This window comes from Podarcis tiliguerta (assembly GCF_965153285.1).
Source record: "Podarcis tiliguerta genome assembly, chromosome: 12".
Lineage (NCBI taxonomy): Eukaryota > Metazoa > Chordata > Lepidosauria > Squamata > Lacertidae > Podarcis > Podarcis tiliguerta.
Genome location: NC_139545.1, coordinates 58,290,397 through 58,316,616, shown reverse-complemented (window position 1 = coordinate 58,316,616; position 26,220 = coordinate 58,290,397). Strand labels below are relative to the sequence as shown.

The window sequence follows — 26,220 nt, the reverse complement described above, 5'->3', positions numbered from 1 at the left end:
GCCCCTGGGGGAGATGTCTCCAGATGTGAGCCCAGGGACTCCTCCTTAATGGGCTTGGGGTGGAGGATGCAGAATGGAAAGAAGCAGAAGTCCCAGCAAAGGAGGAAGGGATGCAAAAACTGACGGAATATGCAGAAATGGCGAAACTTAGCGGAAGAATAAGAAATAAGGATCACAAACTGTTTTATAAAAGAATGGAAATGGATTGCTGAATTTTAACAGATCAAAACATTAGCAGGATTACTGTAATGATTACTGTAAAACTCTGCAGTTTTATAAGAGTATATATTTGGAGGTTGGATGGCAGCTAACAGATTGAGGTTGAATCCTGACAAAACAGAAGTACTGTTCTTGGGGGACAGGAGGCGGGCAGGTGTGGAGGATTCCCTGGCCCTGAATGGGGTAACTGTGCCCCTGAAGGACCAGGTGCGCAGCCTGGGAGTCATTTTGGACTCACAGCTGTCCATGGAGGCAAAGGTCAAATCCGTGTCCAGGGCAGCTGTTTACCAGCTCCATCTGGTACGCAGGCTGAGACCCTACCTGCCCGTGGGCTGTCTCGCCAGAGTGGTGCATGCTCTGGTTATCTCCCGCTTGGACTACTGCAATGCGCTCTACGTGGGGCTACCTTTGAAGGTGACCCGGAAACTACAACTAATCCAGAATGCGGCAGCTAGACTGGTGACTGGGAGCGGCTGCTGAGACCATATAACACCTGTCTTAAAAGACCTACATTGGCTCCCAGTACGTTTCCGAGCACAATTCAAAGTGTTGGTGCTGACCTTCAAAGCCCTAAACGGCCTGGGTCCAGTATATCTGAAGGAGCGTCTCCACCCCCATCGTTCTGCCCGGACACTGAGGTCCAGCTCCGAGGGCCTTCTGGCGGTTCCCTCATTGCGAGAAGCAAAGCTACAGGGAACCAGGCAGAGGGCCTTCTCGGTAGTTGTGCCCTCCCTGTGCAACGCCCTCCCACCAGATGTCAAAGAGAACAACAACTACCAGACTTTTAGAAGACATCTGAAGGCAGCCCTGTTCAGGGAAGCTTTTAATGTTTGATGTATTAGAGTATTTTAATAATTTTTTATTTTTTTTTGGAAGCCACCCAGAGTGGCTGGGGAACCCCAGCCAGATGGGCGGGGTACAAATAATAAATTATTATTATTATTATTATTATTATTATTATTATTATTATTATTGAATGTTCTTTCTTTTTGGCGATCCCTTGTAGCCGAGTAAGATTGTCTTCCATAAACACGGTTTTAACAGTGACTTTGGAGGCCAATTTTGGATCCACACGTCCTTCCACAGTGGGGACACTGGTTTCTGGGCAGGAGTTGATCACGGTGTGGATTTGCCAAGCCTGCCTTCCTCTTAGCACATTTCTCCCTTGTGTCCTGAGTTCGAGCGTCTTCAAAGCCCATGACACCTTTGGGAAAGGCTGTTCTCCAACTGGAGCGCTTGCAGGCCAGTGTTTCCCAGTTGTCGGTTTTTATACAACATTTCTAAAGATTTGCCTTGAGCCGTTGAACCTCTTTTGTTGACCACCAGCATTACTCTTCGTGAGAACACCCTGAATATTAGGAGACTCGTCCCCCTCAGAAAATTATGCCTCAGCCCCTGCCAGGCATCATTCTGTGCACTTCTCAGTATAGTATGGTGCTGATGATGTCAAGGTTGCAAGTTCGATGGGGCAGCTGCATATTCCTGCATTGCAGGGGGGTTGGACTAGATGACCCTCGGGTCCCTTCCAACTCTGTAATTCTCGGATTCTACGAGCCTCTCGTGCGCTCGCCTTTTCTCTAAGCTGAAAAGCGCCCGACGCCGCCACCCACCGCCCAAACCAGCTGCTGGTTCTCCAGGCAGCCACTGGGGGGAACTCTTGTCCTGCCCATTCCAAGCAGAAGAGGACCTAATTCAGCTGCTACTTTCATTTTTCCTTCGGAGAAGCAGCTCGTCTCTCGCTCCCGTTCGCTGCAGGAAAACTCAAACCGGCGTGGAAGACGACGCGGAACGAGGAAGGATCCGCAGAAGCAGCTGAGGAGGTGAGGTCTGCCATCTGGGAAGGGCAGAGTGGTGGAGAGAAGGGGGGAGAAAAGGATCTCGTTGCAAAGGGAGCCCCTGCTGCAAGAGGACCCGGGAGACGCCCCTTGTCTGGCTGGCAGCCCTGGGCAGCCTCTCCGCGCTCCTGGGCGCACCTTCCTCGCTCAGAAGCAGCTCCCTTAAATATGCCCAGACATTCCAGGCTGTGCCCCTGCCCTCAAGCTTCCTAGGGAGGCAGCAGCTGGGTTTAGCCTGTTGCAACAAAAGGCAAGGGAGGATCCCTGTGGAGGATCCTTAAAGGCTGATCGACCGACTGTGGCTTAAGAGTGCGCCCGAACTGGGGCTTCTCTTCCACCACAAACAGGAACAGGGGAGTTGCAGGGTTGTGTTTTTGTCAGGGACACTGTACTCCTTCTGGCGCTTGCTGAAATTATTCCTTACCCTCCCCAATGTTTTTCCGATGAAAATAGGGACGTCCTATCCCATAATAATATTAATAGTTGTATTATTTGTACCCATCTGACTCGGTGGCCCCAGACACTCTGGGAGGCTTCCAACGTGTATATAAAAGCATAACCAAACATTACACAGCTTCCCTATCCAGATGTCTTCTAAAGGTTGTCTAGTTACTCATCTCCTTGGCTCGTGGGTTCCGTACCTCCAGGCCCTCCAACATTTCTCCGATGATCATAGGGACATCCTAAGCCTGGATGTCTCTGTTGGTTAGAGCCAAGGTTGCATGTTTGATTCCTGTATGGGGCAGCTGGATGTTCCTGCATTGCAGGGGTTGGACTAGATGGCTCTCGGGGTCCCTTCCAACTCCACAATTCTATTATTCTAAGGAAAAGCGGGACATTCAGGGATCACATCTGAAACCGGAGGGGCTTGTGTAAATCTGGGACTGTCTCTGGAACATAGGGACACTGGGAAGGCCTGTTAATCTTGTTTAGACAAGCCTATTCAGATGCTTAGAAAGCTGGCGAGACTTTTAATCTGTTCTTAGGTCTTGTCATTTTAACTTTTTAACTCAGCTTTTAAGTCATTGTTAATTCTTCTTAATGGTGATTTTATCTTTTGGCAAAATGCTTTGATATTCTTTTTTTTTACAGTCAAGGGGTGTATACTTTTATGAAATGAATAAATTAAGCAAACACTCCACCATAATATAAATTTCATTATTTGAACCCCACACACCTGACTGGGTTGCCCCAGCTACTCTGGGCGGCTTCCAACAGATCTAAACACATAATAAAACATCAAATGTCATATAAAGCCTTCTATGTTTAGACTGATGTTTGCCAGGTGCTCTCTTCAAGGTGAGGAGGGGTGTTCTTCTGCTTGCAATACGTGAAAATATTATTTGAAATTAATAATAATTACGTTTTTAATTGAATTCTGTTGAAGTGCCACCTGAGGAAAGAGCCACAGCGTTTGGGCACAGTTCAGTGGGCATTTCCTTTCTCATTGCTTACAAAATATTCTGAACATTTTTATGTCTGAAATGTGCTCTTTCTCTTTTGAGATACCACATCTCTGAACTAGGGGTGGGGTGCTGGGTTTGCAGATGGAAGGCTGCCTGAGAATATCATCTTGATTTCTTGCCATTTTTTTCAGGGGAAGATGGACTGGACCAGAGGAGGTAAGGAAGGGTTCCAGTGACTCAGAGGCAGATTGACTGCTTGGGGTGGGGTGGATTATTCCAGATCTATTTCGCAGGAGTTTTTCACGGCACCCCCAATAACATCTATTTTATTTATTTGCAGAAAAAATATTGTTATACCAATGTGTAATATTTTGGCATTTTGGGAGGTGGGAGGTGCCTGGGTGGGATGCCATCCTGACGCACATCTGCAGGAACCCAGAAAGATGCCCTCGGCTGCATCAGGCCGCTGGTTCTCCCGGCTCATTCTTGCCTGCACTGACCAGAGCTTGGAGAGTTAATCTAGAAAAGGAATGAGCTCTTGTTCCAATTCAGGATGCCCCCAGAGGAACAGATTCCACTTTCCGGCTGTCCTGTTATGAAACGAACTTGTTTGGTTCATGCTCGGTTACAAGATGCTGTGCAGAAGTATGAAATATACTTGCATAGCTGTTTATACCAATGGTCCTCTGGAACTATTTATGGTTTCTTGGTTAGCCAGTCATTTGAATAATTATTGTTTATATGTGCCCTGAGATTTGTGGATGAGGGACAGTATACAAATCATCATCATCATCATAGGTACTTTGTGTGATATTTTGCATGAGTTGGTGCTATATAAACACACACACACACACACACACACACTTCTGTTTTACAATTTAAAATACTCATTTTAACATCCTTAAAATATCAGTGACTTCCCTTCTTCTCTTTCCATGTTTCATTTTGCATATCATAAATCCCTGCATATTTTACAAAAAACTAAACCATTCAGTATTCCATTATTGCATCCATCAAAACTTATTTACACTGCTGAATTTATCAGGTGTACACAAATGTTTCCCAATCTGTTGTTCTTCTGCTTTACATATGCATTCAGTTTCTCTGAGGATCAGAAAACAATATAATTCTCAACAATCACATATTAAGAGGGATCCCACCAGAAGTGGTTGCTCTGATATTTTTGCTGACCAGCTCTTTGCTGTCTTTCAAAACCCGCAGGAAATAGGGGAGAACTGAGGATTGTCCTTGTGGGCAAGACTGGAGGCGGCAAAAGCGCCACAGGAAACAGCATCCTTGGCCAGAAGCTCTTTGATTCGAAACTTCAGGCCAGGACAACCACCTTGTCCTGCCAAAGGGCGTCTTGCACTTGGAGAGGCCATCCTGTGTCCGTGATTGACACAGCGGACATTTTGGGCACTGGAGATGGCGATGAAAGGCTGGACCAGGAGACCAAGCGCTGCCTTGACCTCTCTCAGCCTGGCCCTCATGCGCTCGTATTTGTGACCCAGGTGGGCCGCTTCACCGCGGAGGACGAGGAGGCAGCCCAGCGAGTCCGGGAGATTTTTGGGACGGAGGCCACGAAGCACACCATCCTCTTGTTCACCCGCAAAGAAGCCTTAGAAGGCGACTCCTTGCGGGATTACGTGATGCAGTCAGATAACGAGGCTGTCCGGAAGCTGGTCCAAGAATGCGGGGGGCGCTTCTGCGCTTTTAATAACAGGGCGTCATTAGGAGAACGGGAGGACCAGGTCTCTGAGCTGATGGAGATGGTCCTGGAGATGGTTCAGGGGAATGCAAAGCCATACCTGGAGACGGCCAACATGGAGGCAGCGCTTGGATCTTACATGGCGGAAGGCAGGAAAGGGGCCAAGGGAGAGGGGAAAGGGAAAGCTCGCAAGGGTGTCAGCTACAGAAAAGTATTTATCGCCTTATGTGTGTGTGGTGCAGTGCTTTACCTGTTACATTACCATTGTAATCGTTTCTCTCAATATCTCCCCTTTAGCAAAGCTGGGGATTTTTAAAGCCAGCCCACCAGCTTCTTATGAGGTGTCAGGAGAAAAACAAATAAACTAATGAACAAACCGGATTGTCTGGGTGCAATGTCCTAAGAATCACCTGCTTATTATTTGCCACTGTATCGTTTGCAATGCCCCTGTGACTCTGGACAAACAGGAACAACAGAGCACGTGCTTCTCCACCTCCTACATTACAGAGACATTACGGAGACATTAGTATCAGCCTCCTCTCCCCATTACACCACAAGTACCCCAAGGCGCACAGGACAATTTTATACCTCCCTGCTGCTGTCAGATCCCAATCCTGCTACAACATACGACGTTGCCAGGTTCTGCACAGCAGCGCTCAAGATCCATCGGATGATGACCCGCACCACAAACTAGATTTAATGAACCCTCACATGATAGTGCTCTCTAAAACTGATAGTTGTAGTCTTTTATATACTAATCTTTTATGCTCCTCCACTTCCGTTTAATGCTCCTAACCCCTCTTTTCGTTTCTTTTAGATTCTTATAGTCTTTTAGATATACCTTCTGTTTTAATACTTTTTAGCTTTCCAAAACATTTTACAGATTCTAAATGATTGCACCCCACCCTACTTATTCTGGTCTATGGCCGTAATAAAGATTTGATTGATTGATTGATGATGGATTGCATCAGTTCATCCCATTTCTGAATTACATGTCAAACCAATTGAACAGGACAAACATAACAATAAAAGCACATATAAAACTATTCCACGTACGCGGACAAGGAAACAAACTCACATATCTTATCAAAGCCAGTACTAGGGCTGGACAATATATCATCCAAAACTGATTTGAAGTCCGTATCTTGATATCGGTTTCATAATATTTGAGCAGGCAATATATCGCCAATCATGATGTGTGTGTGCTATGCAGAAACCACAATGTGGGGGAAACCGTGAAGCCAGTCAGTGCCTCTACACAGCTCCATCCATCCATCAGACATTGTGATATATCGGTATATCATGGTGTTTAGCTGGTGATATATGGCCATGTTGAAAACCAGATATCTGTTCACACCTATATAGCTCCATCCTTATTTCAGACATTGTGATAAATAAATATATTGCAGTGTTTAGCTGGTGATGCATTGCAGTGATGAAAACCAGATATCGCCGTGCCCTAGCAAGTACAGATCAAAATCCCCACTTGTTGATGGGAAGGATTCTGATCTGGGTGGCAAACCATAATTATTCCCACTTAACAAATAGGTGACTGGGGCTGACTGCACACTCTACATTTAAGTTGCATGATTCCCCACAGAGAATTCTGGGAACTGGAGTCTGTGAAGGGTGTCTGGGATTGTTGCTCTCTGAGAGGTGAACTACAGTTCCCAGAATTCCTTGAAGGAAGTCATGTGCTTTTACTGTTCTTTCAATGTGTGATGCTGACCACTGACTGAGTTAAGTCCAAAACAAGCATGAATGAGTGTCCATAAAGAAATTTTGAAAAGAGTAAGAAAAATGGTTTGGGGAGGGGGGGTGGCGTTCGTACAGAGCCCCCGGTCATCTCACGGACTATTGACCCGTACACCACTAATCCGCTGCCACCAACCAGGTCCTCTCTGGTAAAAATCACTTCAGTCTCAGTCAGCTTTTCAATTCATAAAGAAGAGTGTATTTTATTTCAGACTTAAAACAAAACTTTTACGGCATTCCAAACGGTGTTCCTCTTTCCTTTCTTAGTCTTATGTTCCTCTCTCTACCTCTGCTACCTCCCCCCCACACACACACACTCACGGACCAACTGCCCTAACTGTCTCTCTATTACCAACTGCCTTTCCCAACCAGCCAACCCAAGCAATCCAACCAACTACCCACCCACAACTCCCAACGAACTCCTCCCAGAACTGGTTTTATAGTCCCACTGACTCCACCCCCCTGGGACCTGTCTGTGCAACCTATTTAACTATTTCCCCTCCAGCACTCTCTCATACTTGGTAAAGTCACAGGGGGTATTCAGAAGACAGAGAAGCCGGTGTTTAACCCTTTGCCTGCACACAATTTCCCCTCTCTAAATTCTCCTGATGACAAACCAACATGGTGCTCATAGCGCCAAAGTCATGAATTCAATACCCTTACGGCAACTTGCAGATTCCTGCATTGCAGAGGGTTAAACTAGATGATGCTTGGGATCATCTCAGGATCAATTCTATGATTCTAACCTTAAGCCATAAAATACAGAAATATTCCTTTAAAATACAAAAAGCATTTCATTCTGCCTTGCTTTTAAAGTGAAGGAGGAGAAAGAGCAGCTGTCTCCTGAGAGAAGCCTCTCCTGCAAGTCTGTTTGCCAGACTTGAGATAAGAAATGGCTTATCAGTTCTGAAGCAGCAAAGCAGTTACTCTCTGGAAAGTAGCTCAGCTCCGATCCGACCTGCAGTTTAGGGAGCATTTTGCAAATGGGAATGTCCACAAGCAGTGCTGGATTTACGTAGAAGCTGAAGAAGCTATAGCTTCGGGCCCCATTCTATTGGGGTCCCCTAAAAAATGTAAAGGGGGAAAAATGGTACATTTCCAAAATAAAGGTAAAGGTAAAGGTACCCCTGACCATTAGGTCCAGTCGCGGACGACTCTGGGGTTGAGGCGCTCATCTCGCTTTACTGAAGAAGAAGAAGAGTTTGGATTTGATATCCCGCCTTTCACTCCCTTTAAGGAGTCTCAAAGCGGCTAACATTCTCCTTTCCCTTCCTCCCCCACAACAAACACTCTGTGAGGTGAGTGGGGCTGAGAGACTTCAGAGAAGTGTGACTGGCCCAAGGTCACCCAGCAGCTGCATGTGGAGGAGCAGAGACGCGAACCCGGTTCCCCAGATTACGAGACTACCTCTCTTAACCACTACACCATACTGGCTCTGTACTCTGTATTGGCCGAGGGAGCCGGCGTACAGCTTCCGGGTCATGTGGCCAGCATGATGAAGCCGCTTCTGATGAACCAGAGCAGCGCATGGAAACACAGTTTACCTTCCCGCCGGAGTGGTACCTATTTATCTACTTGCACTTTGACGTGCTTTCGAACTGCTAGGTGGGCAGGAGCAGGGACCGAGCAACAAGAGCTCACCCCATCTCGGGGATTTAAACCGCCGACCTTCTGATTGGCAAGCCCTAAGCTCTGTGGTTTAGACCACAGCACCACCCGTGTCCCTTCTCATTTCCAAAATAGAAGATAAAAAACAATTACTTTGATATAATGAATATTTTGTGATGTGCAAATGGCTCGAGATACCTATGACATCCATAAATGACCATATAGCATATATTCAACACACAAAAACCAGCGACAATTTGTTGTTGACAAAGGACAGCTGGACATAGAAAGGGCCCCATTACCTTCAGGAGCTGAGGGCCTCTTCAAACCTCAATCCGGCCCTGGACACAAGTTCTAATGAGAGAGGGAAACTTTTCTGTCTCTTTTCTCTGTCCACGTGCCGTGAGGTGAGCCCCATGGACTCTGTGGGGTTGGCTTTGGAGAATGCATGTGCAGGATTGGGCTCTCTGCCTCTTGCAGTCTCCCTCTCCCCCCGGAGTTGCTTGCAAAGCCTTTTCCCTTCCAACCTGCTGCTGTCTCGGGCAGCCAGGGGGCGTCCCCTGCTCTGCTTCAGGGAACTGAATTTATTCCTCCCTGTGAACTTTCATTTTCAGCTCCGAGCGAACCTTCGTCTCACAAGCTGAACGATTTCAGGGAGAGCGGAGGAAGGAGCAGCGTACAGAGCAGAAATAGGAAAAATCCACTGATGAAGAGATCATTCTTGTAATCTCCAAAAAGGTAGGGGGAAGAGACAGAAGCTGCAGGTGAGAGGGGGGGGCAGGCAAAGGAGTCCAAACCGATTAGTTTTTTCATGGTGCAATTTTGTACGTGTCGGCTCAGAACTGAGCCCAATGGTATGTTTAGGACTGCAGCTCACAGGCAAAGCATTTCTGCATGAAGAAATCGAAATAGGCATTCAGAATCTGCTGGTTGAAGCCATCCAAGGGGACGTTTGCATGATGACAAGATGAAACCTGGCTCACGAAATGTTTGCCCGTGAAAAGACGAGGGTTGGTGATGCCTCGTTGAGGGGACTTTATGCGAGGATAGGGACAGGGGAGGAATTCAGTTCACAGTTAAAATTGAGCCTACATAATTTGCACTTTCTGAAATAAAATGGAAACACAGCCAACCTTCGCGATTCACACTTTCCTGAATTTTGTGGTGCACTTCTCCAGCCAAACAATGTATATGAAAATGCAAAAAGCAGGGGGAAGTGTGGAATAAAATACATATATTACTTTTTAAAAAAATCCATGCATTATGTTGGGGGAAATTGCTTGCAAGAATGTGTACATACAACAATGTTTTTAAGGAGAGATTTGCACTAAATGCTGGTGAATTTGCATGAGGTTTGTTTTATTTTTAATGCAGATTGCTGCACAAATTTAGAGAGCTGTTTTTGTCAAAATGAGAAACAGCGAGAACTGATTTGAGGCAGGGCTTAGCCTCAGAACCTGTTTTGAGGGCCACAACTCTGCCCAGAAAAATATTAAGTTATTGCATATAGAACAAGGAAACAAAAACCAAGATTAAGGGTGGATTCATGGCCAAAATATTTTAAAATTATTTGAAGAATTTGTGGTAGGATCAGTTTTGCTCTAGTCCCTGATGGCACCGAGTTTTACCCTCAGGCTCAGCTGACTAAGCACAGGAACTGATTCCATCTCTTGACACATTTAAAAGCCTTTTTTGCCTGAGAATGATATCCCCAGCCATTTCATGGCACACCAACTGCACAATTGTAGAAATGTCTGGATTGGTATCCGTTTAATGGGTGTGTGGTCTTTTGAATTTGTAAAACATTTCCTCTTCATGTGTGTCATGCTGGTGGCTTTCCTTCTGTAAATCTGCACATCAGTGGAAATAAAGAAATAAGTGGGATTTTACTGGGATTTAAAATAAAAATAAAAATGTAGGGACTCAAAAATAAAAATCTGCCACAGAAAGGAGCTTGCAATCGTTCGTACAGCCGCAACTCTGTCATTTGCAGGGAGAAGAGACCGGGGCGGGTGAGCCAGCGGCAGCGAGATATGGCAAAGCAGTCAGGATCCCCCAAGGTAAGTGGGAGCCAAGGTGTCATTTAGGAGATATCCGGATCCTGGCCGGCTAAAGGAGTCCAGCTCTCTTGCAGGACAGAGGAAGTAGCTTTTGCAGACCCAGTTTGGTCCTCGTGATGCTAATGGAGGAGGAGCTTTTGTCAACTGTCACTTCAGCGATAAGGAAAAATCCTGGGGTGCAGATTTACTCCGCTGCCTGGCTCGTCGGGGTGTCACTCCCCGCGGATCCCTCTGGTCAGCAGCAGGAGGAGTCTCCAGCCAAGTTAAAGAAGCAAAACAGCGGCCAGTAGACCTGATCTTTATTTGTTGCAACAAGGTTCAAACACACGGCGAGTAGGAACCCCGAGCTTGGGGTTGCGTGAACCCCAAGACCTTCCGCCCCTTCCCATCATACATTTCCAGATACATCACAAATAGGTCACAAGGTAGGAGTGTTTGGCATGTAGAAACATGAGCCCATCACCCACTCCTGTCAATAACCCCAGTTCCTGACACCTTTTAACTACTCTCTCCCCCAAGGAACACAGGCCCCACAAATTTACAATAACCCTCTCTCAAGTTTGCACTTTTGAGGACCCGTGTCCCGGGGCATTGGGTTTGCTGACCGAAGGCTGCTAGTAGCTAACATGTTATGTTGCAACAAACATTCCAGCGGCAGAAGTGGTGGCTCAAGATTCTGGTAAGTGTTCCCCCATTGAGTTTAACATCCTGCTGCACAGGATAGGGAATATCATAGAGGGCTGCCATGTGTCCTCTTTTTCCAGTAAAGGGACCCCTGACCATTAGGTCCAGTTGTGGACGACTCTGGGGTTGCGGCACTCATCTCACTTTATTGGCTGAGGAAGCCAGCGTACAGCTTCCGGGTCATGTGGCCAGCATGACTAAGCCGCTTCTGGCGAACCAGAGCAGCACATGGAAACGCCTTTTACCTTCCCGCCAGAGCGGTACCTATTTATCTACTTGCACTTTGACGTGCTTTCGAACTGCCAGGTTGGCAGGAGCAGGGACTGAGCAACGGGAGCTCACCCCGTCGCGGGGATTCAAACTGCCGACCTTCTGATCGGCAAGTCCTAGGCTCAGTGGTTTAACCCACAGCACCACCTTTTCCCCATCTTTTTCCAGTAGAAGTTGGCAAATGTGTCCTCTTTTTTGCTCCTCAAAATATGTTTGTGTGTGTGTTTATTCCATATACAGTGGTACCTCAGTTTAAGTACTCAATTCATTCCGGAGGTCTGTACTTAACCTGAAACTGTTCTTAACCTGAAGCACCGCTTTAGCTAATGGGGCGTCCTGCCGCTGCCGCGCCACGGGAGAACAATTTCTGTTCTCATCCTGAGGTACCACAGTACCTGAAAGAACACTGTAAACAATTAAAAACATTAGCAGGACTACAATAACACTTGCAATGTGAAAAAGACTATGGTTAAAATTTGAGTTATATAGATAAATAGGGAACGGTATGAGATGCAGAAGAAAATGTTGTTTGTGGACTCCACGGAGGGAAGGAGGGAGGTCGGAGAATTCAGAGAATTCAATAATTCATTATTGTATTCTAAGTTTGAATGTCAAATCATAAATGTAAAATTAATTTAGAATATTTTTTTTTTAAAGAAAAGGGACGGGTAGGAAGGGGGGGACTCCCCCCCCTTACGTGTAACAGATCCCCAGGGGATCCACTGCAATAATGTGGTTGGTCAAGGGAGCTGTGGGCTCGAAAAAGTTGAAGAGCGCTGCTCTGACGTGATCTTTCTAATTCACAGGGGTCAAGGATGAATCAGAACTGTGTATCGTCCTTCTTGGCAAGGCCGGTGTGGGGAAAAGTGCCACAGGGAACACCCTCCTCGGACGGGAGAAATTTCACTCGGCTTTTTCAGCTAAGCCGACAACTCAGAAGGTCGAGAAGGCGAGTGGGGAATTTAAGGGCCAGAAGTTTTCTGTGATTGACACGCCCGCTGTCTCTAGTTCAAAATCTCTCAAACAGCACAAGCGAGAGATCAAAAAACTCTGCAAGTCCAGTCCTTACGTTCTGGTCTTTGTGATCACCGTGGGCCGTTTCACTCCGGAAGACAAGAAAACTGCTAAAAAGGTCAAGAAAAGGTTTAGGAAGAAGTTTGGGGAGCGCATGCTTGTCGTGTTCACCCACAAAGAGGATTTGAAAGGTAAATCCTTGGAGGAATATGTGAAGAAGTCCGAAAACAAGGCACCCCTGAAACTGGTTAACAAATGTGGGAATCGCTACTTTGCTTTGAATAACAAGGCAGCTGGAGAAGAGAAGTAAGTAAGTAACTAGACTTTATTTGCATAGCCGACAGGCCATAGCATCAAAGGACAAACACCAACAGGAATACATTACAGATATAGTTACCATAAAATCTTGTGACCTATTAAAACCGTAGGTAAATTAATAATCTCAGTACTTAAAACTTGGCAGAAGTAATAAAATAATAATAATAAAACATAATGATAATAATCATAAAAACCTAGGCGAGGAATCCGAGTGACGACACTAATATCATTCAGATACCAGCTCTCAGTCTCATTGCTCTCTCGATAAATTTGGCAACCTTCTCTGTTGTCGAGCTGTTCTGGTCGGCTAGAAGTGAGAACAATTTGGCTTCGCAAGAGCGGCCGGGGATGGCAGATAGGAGCGGCGTAATGGTCTCGTCCCTGAGATCTTTATATAGGGAGCAAGACAAGAGAACGTGTGACGCCGTCTCTACATAGCCAGCTCCACAGGGGCAGAGCCGGTTCTCAAATGGAATTTTTTGATATCTACCTTCAAGAACAGCTGACGGTAACATATTTAGTCTGGCCAGTGTAAAGGCCCGCCTAAGTTTTGGAATGGTTAAGGTAGACAAATAAGGTGCCCGAAAATCAAAATGGTGATAGAAAAGCTCTGGGAGATCCTTCACGGGGACGGATCAAGGCCCTGCACAGAAAGAAGGAAAGAGGAGGAAAGGGGAAAGAATTGAAGGATGCTCTTATATCATCTAGTTCATAGTGTTTCGTTTCTTTCTGAAATATGTGGGGCTTCCCTTGTGCCTAATCTGGAAGTTGCAATGAGTGCAGGATGCCACCATTGTTGACAGGTGTTTGTCAGCCTAGGATGCCTGGGCTCAGAGACCTGCCCTGGCTCCCGATTTGCTGCCAGGCCAAGTTCAAGGCATTGCTCTCAGGATATTAAGTCCTTAACAGGTTGGGAGCAGTTTAGCCCTGAGATCGCCTGACCCCACATGTGGTCTTTGGACTGCTTTGATTGGCAGAATGGGCACAGTTACAGGTGCCATATGATATCTGTTCTGCATTGATAAGTAATTGCTCTTTCGGTGTGGCGGCACCAACCCTCCTGGCTATCAACATCAGGCAGGCAACTTTGCTTTTCTTTGCTGTCTGCAAAAAACATTTTTGATCAGACAAGGCTACTCACATATTTAGAATACTGATAAGTTTGTAGTTTGTTGCTGGTTTTAATTTGTGGATGTTTTCATTGTTATTAATCATAATCCTGTTGTTTTATTCATTTTGCAAAGCACTTTGAGGTTTTCTACAATCAAGAGGTAAATGAGTTTTATGAAAATAATAACATAACTGTCTGCAGTTTCCTAAACCCCACATAGGAGTGGATACATCAATCCACTTCAGTTCTCTCAGTTTCTCATTTTTCCTGTCTTAAGCTCTCTGGAAATGCATTATTTTTATTTTTGAACCATTATGAAAGTTTAGCCATATTTTTGTGTCAATTTCTCCTAACAAACACCGTTGTAAATTACATACATACTTTTGCAAGACACAGTTCCCAATAAAATGCACCTTTGCATGTCATTTTCATGGTTATATGCGTCCTTGTGAACTCCAGCTAGAGAACTGCATCGCGAGATTCCACAAAGGGAGGATTTTAGATATTGGCTGTTTCATTTTGCTTTGGAAAGTGGAAATTTACTATTTCCACCTTTCAAAGGAAGCTGGATCAACTTTGTCCTGGCATCCCTCATTCCACCTCCTTGTTCCTCAGACCCTTTAATCGCCCATCTGTCTGGTATTTGTAGGGGCAGCCCCATGGGAAATCCTATTGAACTCAGTGGGACTTACTTCTGAGTAAACATGGTTCGGCTTGCAGTGTAAAGCTGCCTAGTCTTCACCCAGTTACCTGGGAGTAAGCACCATTGAATACCGTGGGATTTACTTATGAGTAGACAGCTCAAGGCTCCATTTACAATTAAGGAATAAACACCCCCAGTGTTTCCTGAGAAATGGCTGGCAGCTGAAGCATTGCAATTACGGAATGGAAAGGGGATTGGTGACCTTTTCCTTCAAAATTATAGGAGGGGCTTTGTGCGCCACCATCACCATTTCCTCTGTTTGGTGCAGGAATTTTCAGGATAAGCAGGAGTCCATTCCCCCCCCCCCCCCCCACACACCACTTTTAATTGTTCTCCGATACTTCCGAGGGGAGGAACCGGGGCATTCCCGGATCAAATCAGAAACTGGGATGGCTTATGCAATTCCTGGGCTGTCCCTGGAAAACAGGGGCTCTTTGAGAACATGCATTCTCCCACCTCCTGGTCGGACTATCCCTGATTGAGATTTCAGAAGGCTCTCCCTGCTCAGGAGGCCAAGGAAGGCAGAGAAGGCTGCAGCGAAACTATGGGAGTAAACAGCAAAAGCAAAAGCAAAAGCTGTGTGCTGTGGACCATTTCTGAGAATTTGCACCGTTACAAATAGCACCCTGCCTAGTGTGGGCAACCCCGATAGGCAGGAAGAGCATTCTGTTTTTCATGCCAGTCGTTTCTATCTTCTGCTCCACCTTGAATGCAAAACAACATAGCGGTTTATCTCCTCTTTGCACAACAGAGCAGCAGAGATCTCGCAGTTTCATCCCACATGCTATGTTTTGTTTATGCCACACAAAAACCTTATTTCACATGCATATACAGTGGTGCCTCGCAAGACGAAATTAATTCATTCCGCGAGTCTCTTCGTCTAGCGGTTTTTTCATCTTGCGAAGCAACCCTATTAGCGGCTTAGCGGATTAGCGCTATTAGCGGATTAGCGGCTATTAGCAGCTATTAAAGGCTTAAGGGATTAGCGGATTAGTTGCTAAAACGCTATTAGCGGTTTAGCGGCTTAGAAAAAGGGGGTGGGGAGCGAAAAAAAATCTCAAGACTCGCAAGACATTTTCGTCTTGCGAAGCAAGCCCATAGGGAAATTCGTCCTGCAAAGCGCATCGAAAAACAGAAAACCCTTTCGTCTAGCGGGTTTCCCGTCTTGCGAGGCATTCGTCTTGCGGGGCACCACTGTATCTGGAGTGTGTTACAGGAATTTATGTAAAGGTTGGGGGCGGGCAGGGTGTTTGCAGACATCACACACACACACACACACACACACACACACACAAACTACCAAACTCAACACAATCACTCCTGCAAATGTCCCCACAAAGCACTTCATCACAGTTTTTTCGTATCTCTGTTCAAAGGGCCTCCGCTGCACATCACCAAATGCAACAATAAACATATCCACTGATAAACATATCTACATACTGGCTCACTGGGAAAACTTTAGAAAGGCATATAAAATCTCTCCTGTCTGGATTTGTACCATTCCAACTTTGTTCTGTTCAGGGAAGGAATAGCTATCAAGGGGGGAGTCTGGGATGTGGGCAACCATAATCCCTGAAACCTGGGATCACGTACTCAGCAGTGTCTTGCACAAGAGATACTCCCTGGCATCCTGGCAAATGGGTGCCAGGCAGGTAGTCATCTCATGCACAATAGCCAACCATCCAAGAATAGATTGTGCTCCCGGGTCAGGACAAAGTGGTGTCATTACCTGACCTGGAAACCCAGGAACTTGTCAATACTTCCTTTGTATCACTCGATGGGGGTAAGGTGGAGGGCAAGAGAGGGTTGGGCGCAGAACCCGATGGACGGGTTTCTGCCAGAGACCCCTCCCCATCTGTGACATATGTATGAAGCATCTATGATGTGTGCATGATGCTTTACCAAAGGTGTTTATGGGGGAAAGTGTCAGATGTGAAACACAACTACAACATTCCTAGAGTGAACATGTTTACACATGGGGAGGAATGTTTGTCCAGCCAGCAGGTAAACTTCCTATTTCCTTCTGGGCTGGGAGAGACTTCCTCTGCATGTGACCATAGGTGGGCGTGGCCTCACCTGCACAGGTAATGACAAAAGCACAGGGCAGGGCAGCCATATCTCTCTCTTTGACTACATGCATCAAAGAAGCAACATCTGCATAGCCAAAGATGCCCTCTTGACTTCCAGCCAAGAGAGGACAAAGGGACTGTCTCCTTATGAGATAGTTTTCAGGTGTGTGTTACTTTTCTAAGCTAAGTCTGCCTTCTGGGATCCTATTGTGAACAGAATGATGTGTGAGTAAACTCTTTTTATACTTTTATAGAAGACTGTGTCGTGTCTTATCTTTTATGAGGGAATAAGGGGGAAATACCAGAAGTTATTATAGAGGCTTTAGCGAGCCTGAGCAAACGCATCCGCTGCAAGTTTAAAAAGGGGAATGTTACTCTGCTAAATTTTGAACTTGTTTACACAAGTTGGAAAGGCTATAATCAGACAATATATCCTCTCCTGCATCCATGAATATTCCCACAAAAAGAAAACTTATGAAAGAGGAAGCATCCCTTTGCTCAGGGCTTTTTCCTGCTTCTGCCATGTGGCAGGCGGAAGTCCTGTTGCAGCAGTCTTTTGAATAAAAGATCAAGCCGACCGGCTGCTGTTTTGCTCCTCATTTTTCGGCTGGTGTCTTTGTTTGACAATCCAAGTGAGCCCTGGCATTTTCCTATAGCAAGTGTAGCATGCACAGTGCGATTGCAGGGAAAGTGTGCAAAATCTGTAGAAGGACTTTAATTTTAATTGCTGTATTTTTCCGTCTATAAGACACCCCCATGTATAAGATGACCCCTATTTTTTGAGCCCCAAATTGAGAAATAAATATTTTAAATGTTCCATGTATAAGACGATCCCCAATTTTAAACTTACAAAAAATTGGGGGGAAATATAGTCTTATACACAGAAAAATACGTTAAGGTTATTCTCCCCAGTTGGGGGCAGTTTAATATATTCCACCATTCTAGCACAGGGGTCGGAAACTTGAGCTTGCAGCTACACAATATGCAAAATGCCAGGAAAAAGAAAGAGGCTCTGAAGGCAAATCTTCTGATTCCATGATAATGGGGCCACAATGGTCTCTGAGCTTGTGCAGAGTGCCTTGCCTCTCTGCTGGGCAGCTGCTGCCTGCACCCCTTTAAAACTTCAGGACAGGAATAAGGGACAGAAAGACAATGAGAGTCAAGGTCGTGGAGGGAAACGCCGGGACCAAAATAGCTGCAAAGACACACGTGCAAAAATGTTGAAATGTCTGTAACATCCTTTGCAGCAGAACTTAGCAGCATTAACCCTCACGATTGCTTTTGTGCGGGCAAAAACTCTTTCTCTTTCTTTAAGCCAACGGCTTTTCCTGGCAGGCTGTGGGTGGAGTTTTGGCCATTTCTCACTGGAGGAGAACGTAGTTTATTGCAGCCTATCTTTCCTTTCCAGCTTGGAGCCAACGGCAGCCGCCTCCTCTGCTCTTTCTGTCTGAACTTCAGGAAAAGAATGTCGTCCAAGAACGTCCAGAAGTAAGAAAGATCTGGAGGAGCCACACCTGTGATCTCCAAAGAGGTAGGTGAGAAGGGATGAAGAGAACAGGGTCAAAACCGGAGACATTTTTCAAGGAGGCTCTCTCCTAAGAAAGACCCAGAGTCTGTTGCAGCAAAAACAGGAAGGAATCTTCTGCAACAACTTCAAGACTCTCGGGTTTCTTCTTCTGCAACAACATCTGTGCAATTATAAAAATATTAAGAGCTTTTTCAAAAAAAGGTTTTATTTATACTTTTCAAATTTATACATTTCATTAATTTCACAATCATTTTAGCATTTCAAAGTTTGGCTTCCTTCCCCCTCTTTCTGCGGTTCCTTAAATTTATTTTTTAATATCTTCTGCATATCCAAATTCATTTAATTTGCTCATTTAAACTCCTGTGAAATTGCAGGTTCTTCCAATAATCCTGCCAATGTTCTTATCTGTTTGCAATTTATCTGTAAATATTCAATAAACAATTTCCGTTCTTTTATAAAAAGTTTTATCTTGGTTTCTTATTCTTCCGGTAAGTTTCGCCATTTCTGCATGTTCCATAAGTTTTTGTTTCCATTATTCTTTTCTGGGATTTCTGCTTATTTCCATTTTGGGGCAAGAAATACTAGTAGCATACATGTATAAATTTCTATACAATTTAGGTAGTTCTGTCCCGATAATTCCCAAAAGAAAAGCTTCTGGGTTTTCCTCACCTCAAAGGTTATTTTAAGCATCCTTTTCAATTCATTATATATCATTTCCCAGTAAGCTTACGACAAAAAATATTAAGAGCTTTAAGGCTGGCGGCAGTAAATGTTGTAAATGTCACTCACAACCCAGATGTGGGTTATCCCCAAAAGTCTTAAATTTATACGTAATTAGCAAGGCTGACGGGGAAAATCCGACACCAGAGTGACCAAGTCTTCCAGAGAGAATGGAGAAAATTTGTTCAACTTATAGAGAGTAACTGCAAACATATAAAAACACTGGCAGGACTGAGAAAAATCATGCATCGTTTATTGAAAGGAACTTTCTACTTGTGTATTAAGCTTAGAATGAGTTAGATTAAATGTAGAATCGAGAAGGTATAAATGTGTGGAATTAGGATGTGTTTTATAAAAACCAGGCGACGGAACAAGCAGCTCAATGGAGCTAAAAACATATAAATGGAGATATGATGTTATAAAAATGTTAAAAATGGAAAATCAATAAAAATATTCTATAAATAAATAAGACTTAAATTTATACAACCGTGAACGCTGCAATCCAACCACACTTACCTGGGAAGAAGCCCCACTGAATTCAGTAGGACTTGCTCCTGAGCAGACTTGGTGAAGGTTGCCCTTGGAATTGCTTGGGCAATTCTGTTGAGTTTAACAAGCCCTGCACGGGGTTGGTGTATCATCATAGACGTTGCACCCATGCCCTGTCTTCGGCCCATGGGGCAGGCTGGCTTTCAAGCAAATGACTAACTTGCATTGTTCGCAGGAACAAATCCTGGAAGACTGTCACCTTGAAGCAAGAAAATTGCCACGGGAGAAAACATGTCACGTGAACCATTGCTGAAAACCTCAGAGGTAAGCCCCAAGAGGTAAGCCTCCTTCTTTGGAGGTCAGTAAGAGCTGTTCAGCAGTGGAATTTGCTGACAAAGAGGGTGGTGGAATCTCCTTCTTTGGAGGTCTTTAAGCAGAGGCTTGACAACCATATGTCAGGAGTGCTCTGATGGTGTTTCCTGCTTGGCAGGGGGTTGGACTCGATGGCCCTTGTGGTCTCTTCCAACTCTATGATTCTATGATTCTAAGAAAGGATGGGCAATTTGCTCTTGGATCATTTAACAGAAAGGAGAGTAGAAAGGTAATTCATAGAATCATAGTCTTGTAGAGTTGGAAGGGGACCCGGGGGTCATCTAGTCCAACCCCCTGAAATTCAGGAAACATAGGTAAAGAATCACTGACAGGTGGCCACCCAACCTCTGCTTGAAAATCTCCAAGGAAGGAGCGTCCACAACTGTTGAACGGCTCTTACAGTCAGAAAGGTTTTCCTGATGTTTAGTCAGAATCTGCTTTCCAATAACTTGAAGGCATGGGTTCGAGTCCTGCCCTCCAGAGCAGGAGAAAACAACCTGGCTCCTTGCTCCATGGGACAGCCCTTCAGATACTGGAAGATGGCATCATATCTCCTCTCAGTCTCCTCTTCTCCAAGCTCAACATACACAAAGAGTTTCTACAAATACTTTCTGAGAATTTTTGGAATAGCCCTACACGAAGCACAGGGGACGTCCTTCCCAGGAGCTGAATATGACCTCCCCAGGCCTCCCAATGTGGCCCCTGGACCTTCCCCAGGCCTCCCTCACAGCCTCCTTGTCTGTTTGAGCCTGGCTGCGAGATTCTCCCCGAACCCTGATAATGCCTCTTCTCTCTGGGGAAGCAGGAAAGATGCCATCAAACTCACCTCCTTGGCAAAAGCAAAATGAGCACCCGGTTTTGCCTCTAGCCCTGCGTGCCATTAGTATGTGGCCTCTGGAAGCTTTCATAGTCAGAAATGTGGCCCTTAGGCTGAAAATGCCTCCCCCACCCTTCCCTAATACTCTTTCTGTCCAGAATGACATACGCCTCCTTTGCTCCTGAGGGATGTTATTAAAAGTTCTCTTATCCCCACTCAATCAAAGTTGGATCCTGCCAATTGATTCATTATTAATATTAATTGTTGTTGTTGTTGTTGTTGTTGTTGTTGTTGGTAGTAGTAGTATAATTATACTGTAAAGTGGGTCCACAAAACCCTCACTATGAGTTGTTTTTCTGTGCTGCATTTTCTATATACTGTATTTTTTCTTGTGTATTACGATGTCTTTTCCTTTAAAATAATAGGAAAAAACGGGGGCTTGTCTTATAAACAGATAGCAGAGGGGTCGCCTGGCAATTGGGGGTGTGATTGGTGGCTGCGTCAAGGCCTGCTTACGATCGGCTGCGACAATTGGGTGATTAGTTGCTGCAGGGGCGATGCTTGTGTGCAATTGTGTGTGGTTTTGTGTAGCGTGCAGGGGTGGCTTATGGCAGTGAGCGTGCAGACAATTGGTGGCTGTGGAAATCTCCCCCCCATTTTTTGTCGCAGTCCCCCCAAAAAGGGGTCATCTTATACATGGGGAGCGTGTTATACACGGAAAAATACGGCATCTCTGTTTCTCAGGGTCTGTGCACTTTGCAAAAAGTGAGGCCTCAGAGCACTGAGAAGATTCAGGGGGGTTGTTCTTAAAGAAGAGCAGTGGGTGATTTAATAATAATAATAATAATAATAATAATAATAATAATAATAATAATAGATTTAAAAGCATTTCTCAACTAGCATCAAATTAGTGTTCAAGTTTGCAAACCGAAGGCTGCTCTGGACTAACCTTAAACTATCACAAATATTTCAGGCAGATGAAGATTCCGTCGGAGAAGGTAAGAAGGAAGGCAAAACATCACATTTTGGGGGAGAAATCTACATTAGCTACTGTCTCACAAACGTTATTTATCCCTTCCTCTATTTTTAATGGTTCCAGTTGAAACCGCACCAGTATTCCCAGCTCTCCCCTTCCTGAAGGTTACAGGGAGCAGACGATTCCCTGGTTACAACAGCTTCTCTGGCTACCCATCATTTTCCAGGCAAAATTCAAGGACCTTTAAAGCCCTTTACAGCTTAGGTCCAAGCTATCTGAAAGACTGTATTCCCTCATATGAACCGGCTTGGATTTTGAACAATACCAGCTGTACAAATGTCATGATCTACAGGAATAAACCATCTGAAAAATTCAGATTGTCACCCCTGTTTGCAGCCCTGGCAAATTCGTATGGGAGAGGACAGTCCTTCAGATAACCTGGGTCTAAGCTGTACTTGGCACAATCACCACAGTTTTCTTTCCACTGCAGTCCAGCTTCCAACAAAAACTACCTGATTTGTCTTGCTATCCACCATGGCCAAATTTAACATGCTAAATTTCCCCATATGAACCGGCCTGGTTCCTGCAATCATCCTTTGAGATCCTTCTTTGTGTGCCGCCTCCTCGAGAGGTCTGGAGGGTGGCAACACAAGAACAGGGCCTTTTCTACAGTGGCTCCCCAGTTGTGGAATGCTCTCCCCGGGAGGCCTGCCTTGTGCCTTCATTGCAGATCCTTTAGGTACCAAGAGAAAAAGCTTCTCTTCAGCCAGGCCTTTGGCTGATTAACTGTCTATGGCCTTTTAAATGTGTTTGTGGGAACGGGGTTATTGGTTTGTTTTTGTCCTTGTTTCATTATACTTTTTGTTTTCTTGTTTCGTATTTTTATGATGTGAGACACCCTGTACTTTTTGGATGAAGGGTGACATACAAATTTAATAAATAATAATAATCAGGGCATTTTTTTCAGCTGGAGCTCAGCTGCGGTACCTCTCAGGTGGGTTAGTGTTACAGAACAAGGGAGAAGTTTTTTGTGAGCTCCAACAAACTCTTTTTTCTACAAAAATAGCAGGGATCATAATGGATGTTGTGATTAATTACACAATACCACACTGTTCATTTCAACACAAAGGCCACTAATTGTAATGGAAAGGAAATACAGTGGAACCTCGGTTCTTGAACACCTCATTTCGGGTTTTGAATGCCAAAAACCCGGAAGTAACTGCTCCAGTTTTCGAATGATTTCTGGAAGCTGAACACACTACTCGGCTTCCTTTATGAGTTTCCCTACTGAGACTTCCCTATTGAGTTTTCGGTTTTCAAACGTTTTGGAAACGTTCTTCCGGAACTGATTACATTCGAAAACCAAGGTACCACTGTATCATCAGACAAGCAGCAGAAGCGAATCCCCACCCTATGCTCCTGCCTGATTTCCATCCCAAACAACAAACAGGTGAGCTGCCGCCATTTTCACCCCCTCTGCTTCGCTGGACGGCAGTGAGGTGTTGTGTTGAATATCAGAAAAGGGTTGAGGGTTCACCTGGAGATAACTCTAACCCTTTGGTTGCTGATCTCCTGTTCTCTAACATCTCCTCCATTGCTCACAGGAGAAGACACAGAACTGAGGATAATCCTCGTCGGTAAAACAGGCTGCGGGAAAAGTGCCACGGGAAACACCATCCTTGGCCGGAAAGAATTCGTGTCGGCGCTTAGGCCAGGAACAACTACTGTGACCTGCCAAAGAGGCCAAGGGACCTGGAATGGCAGGCCTGTCTTGGTGGTGGACACAGCAGATATTTTGAGCTCAGGTGCCTTCAGTGATGAAGAATTAGCAGCCGAGATCATCCGTTGCATTGAGCTGTCCAGGCCTGGTCCCCACGCTCTGGTTTTCGTGACTCAGGTGGGCCGTTTCACGGCAGAAGATGAGGCGGCAGCGAAGCAAGTCCAGGATGTCTTTGGCTTGGAGGCCACCAAGCACATGGTGGTCTTGTTCACCCGCAAAGAAGATTTAGGTGGAGGCTCCTTGCGGGATTATGTGGGGTGGTCAGAGAACAAGGCTGTCAAGGAGCTGATGGAGAAATGTGGCAGCCGCTTCTGCGCTTTCAATAACAGGGCAGAGGGGGAAGAGAGGGAGGAGCAGGTCTCCGAGCTGATGGACATGATCCACGACATGGTTCAGGAGAACGGAGGAGGCTATTACATCAACGAGCTGTACTTGGAGCCCGACATAACCAGTGCAGATCTCAGGAGTTACATGATAGGAAGCAGATGGGCCAGGCAAAGAGCAGAGCACGTTTCTGGCAGGAGGCAGAATGTGCCGCGTCTCGTGGCAGATTGGTTGTTGGTCGCTACGGGGATTGCAATTGGGTGCGCTTTGCTGGGGTACATTATTTGGCGTGTGTTTTCTTACTTTCAAGTTGGGTCATCTGCCTCCTAAAATAGATCATATTGGTCTTTCATACCCTCTCCAGCTGTTTTTGGCCTACAACTCCCATCATCCCTAGCTAGCAAGACCGGTGGTCAGGGATGGTGGGAATTGTAGTCCAAAAAACAGCCGGAGACCCGCATTTGGGAAACCCTGGGATAAAGTGTCAGACTAGGAAATCCCTGACTGCTCGGGGTTCAGATCCCCACCACTCAGCCATGAATCTCACTGGGTGACCTCGGGCCAATCCCTCACTCTCAGCGTAGCCTACCTCACAAGGTTGTTGTGAGGATAAAATGGGGAGGGAGAGAATTATGAACTCCTTGGAGGAAAAGGTGGGATATAAACGTAATTAATAAAGAAATAAACTCTTGTGTGGCAAGATGAGCAACCTAACTTAACTTGGAAGGTTAGAGGCAGTGAGAGGCAGTAGTGGTTTGAATGTCAGGCTCAGAGCTGGGTTCGAATCCCTGCCACTCAGCCATGAAGCTCACTGGGTGCTCTGAGTGCCATAGGTTCACCACCACCGTTCTAGAGCAATTGCCTTCAATGGCTTGAAATAAGAACCAAGAGTACCCACTGTTTAAAAACGTGACCAGAAAATGGGGGTGGCGGGGTTGTGCAGAGAGGGGGCTGCTATCCATGAAAGGCTCTGGCTGCCTTTCTTGAAAATGCTCTGGCCATGTCAAGTTGATTTCCCAAGGCGGCTGGCTTTGCTCCAAAAGCAATGTGTAATCACATCTAGATTTCTTCCTGCCCCACCCAAAAGCAACTTCCTGTGTTCATCTTGTTACCGGAAAAATCCGAGGGCTCCCTTGGACAAAAAGTAAAGACACCAACCAGAGTAAATTGGAGCAAATCAGCAGCCTGTAGGCTTGGCCTTTATTGTACTGTTGCAGCAGGTTGTTACCCTCACTCGCAGGAGAGAGGAAAGACCCAGAACAATGGTATGCAAGACCTTATAAAAACTTTTGAAATTCCCCTCCTCTAGGTCAAGCCCACCCCCAGAAACATCATGCATACATTACAGAAAGGAGGGGTTGAGGGAGGAGTTGTGGTGGTAACCTGAGCGTCCTGTCACCTGGCTGGTTCCCTTCTCCCCCTCCCCATGTGTCATTTTCTGAAGACAAAAGGTAGTCGCAGTTTCCTGCCCCCTGAGGGAAATCTGATCATGCTGAATCCACTCCCATATGCAAGTTCTTTGTGATTTTGATTGTCTTCTGCCTGGGATCATCAGGGTTGGCATAGCAACTGGGCAGGGCTCCTGTGGATGTGCTGGGATGGTGAAGGGATTATGGCGCCCTGTATCAAACCTTCCCCATTTTGTAGTCTTTCCTTCATGGAGTAAAATAAAAGTGGAACAGTGCAAATCTGATGTATGGTTGATTTTCTATGAATTTATAACAGAAGTGTAGCGTGTGTGTGTGTGTGTGTGTGTGTGTGTGTGTGTGTGTGAAGTCTGTACAAACTGAATGATGGTGGGGGGGGGGTTTCCTGCTACAATCTCAACCTACATGGCTTAAAAGCCATGCTCAGTTTTTCTCCCTCTTGCAGTGATACGGATTCACATGACTCTGCAACAAAGCTATTTACCAAACCAAAGAAGCCTAGAAGAGTATAGAATGCGGCCTTGGGCAAAGGAAGACCCCTGTGTGCTTGTGTGTGAGCTCAAGACTGTGCAAAAAGGGCGGTTAGATTTCCTAGAAGTGATGAACAGGATCTAGGAGCCACTATGTAAGACGAGCCCAATATTTGGATCTGGCCAGGGACCCGCCTAGTCCTGCATCCTGTCACAGCCACACGCTCACCTGTGATTCCCAAACAGTGGCATTCAGAGGCGATTGGAGACTCTGCTGCTCTTAGGATATGTGGCTCCAGTGGCGTAGGAAGGGGGGTGGGTGAGTGCAGACAGCCCCGGGTGTCATCACTGGGGGGGGTGACAAAATGGCACACCGCGGCGGGCGGCCTGGCCTTCAGCGCCCCTGAGCTACGCGGCTCTCCTGGGAGTAGCGTGGTGGTGTGGGCACCTGCAGGCTCCACGCTGCCCAAAATGGCAACGTGGGGCTTGCGTCCGCGAGGCAGACTCCGCAAAGGCTCCACGCAGCGTGCTCTGCTCCGGGCACCCAAGCAGCTAGC

General features: G+C 45.8%; 3 protein-coding genes across 5 annotated transcripts in view; 1 reads left to right on the top strand and 2 right to left on the bottom strand.

Moving 5' to 3' along the window:
• The window catches only part of LOC310660977 (uncharacterized protein), a 776,342-nt gene that overhangs the window by 432,185 nt on the left and 317,937 nt on the right, over nucleotides 1-26,220 (bottom strand). The gene's annotated exons all lie outside the window — the stretch shown is intronic.
• LOC310660834 (uncharacterized protein) overlaps nucleotides 1-26,220 on the bottom strand; it is a 69,375-nt gene that overhangs the window by 17,641 nt on the left and 25,514 nt on the right. The gene's annotated exons all lie outside the window — the stretch shown is intronic.
• Nucleotides 1,886-24,466, top strand: GIMAP8 (GTPase, IMAP family member 8). The gene is made up of 8 exons (XM_083407209.1): nucleotides 1,886-2,039; nucleotides 3,652-3,676; nucleotides 4,682-5,479; nucleotides 12,352-12,865; nucleotides 18,096-18,248; nucleotides 19,764-19,821; nucleotides 21,660-21,684; nucleotides 23,267-24,466. The coding sequence occupies exons 2-8, from the start codon at nucleotides 3,658-3,660 to the stop codon at nucleotides 24,094-24,096; spliced, it is 2,397 nt and encodes a 798-aa protein (XP_083263335.1). The 5' UTR covers nucleotides 1,886-2,039; nucleotides 3,652-3,657; the 3' UTR covers nucleotides 24,097-24,466.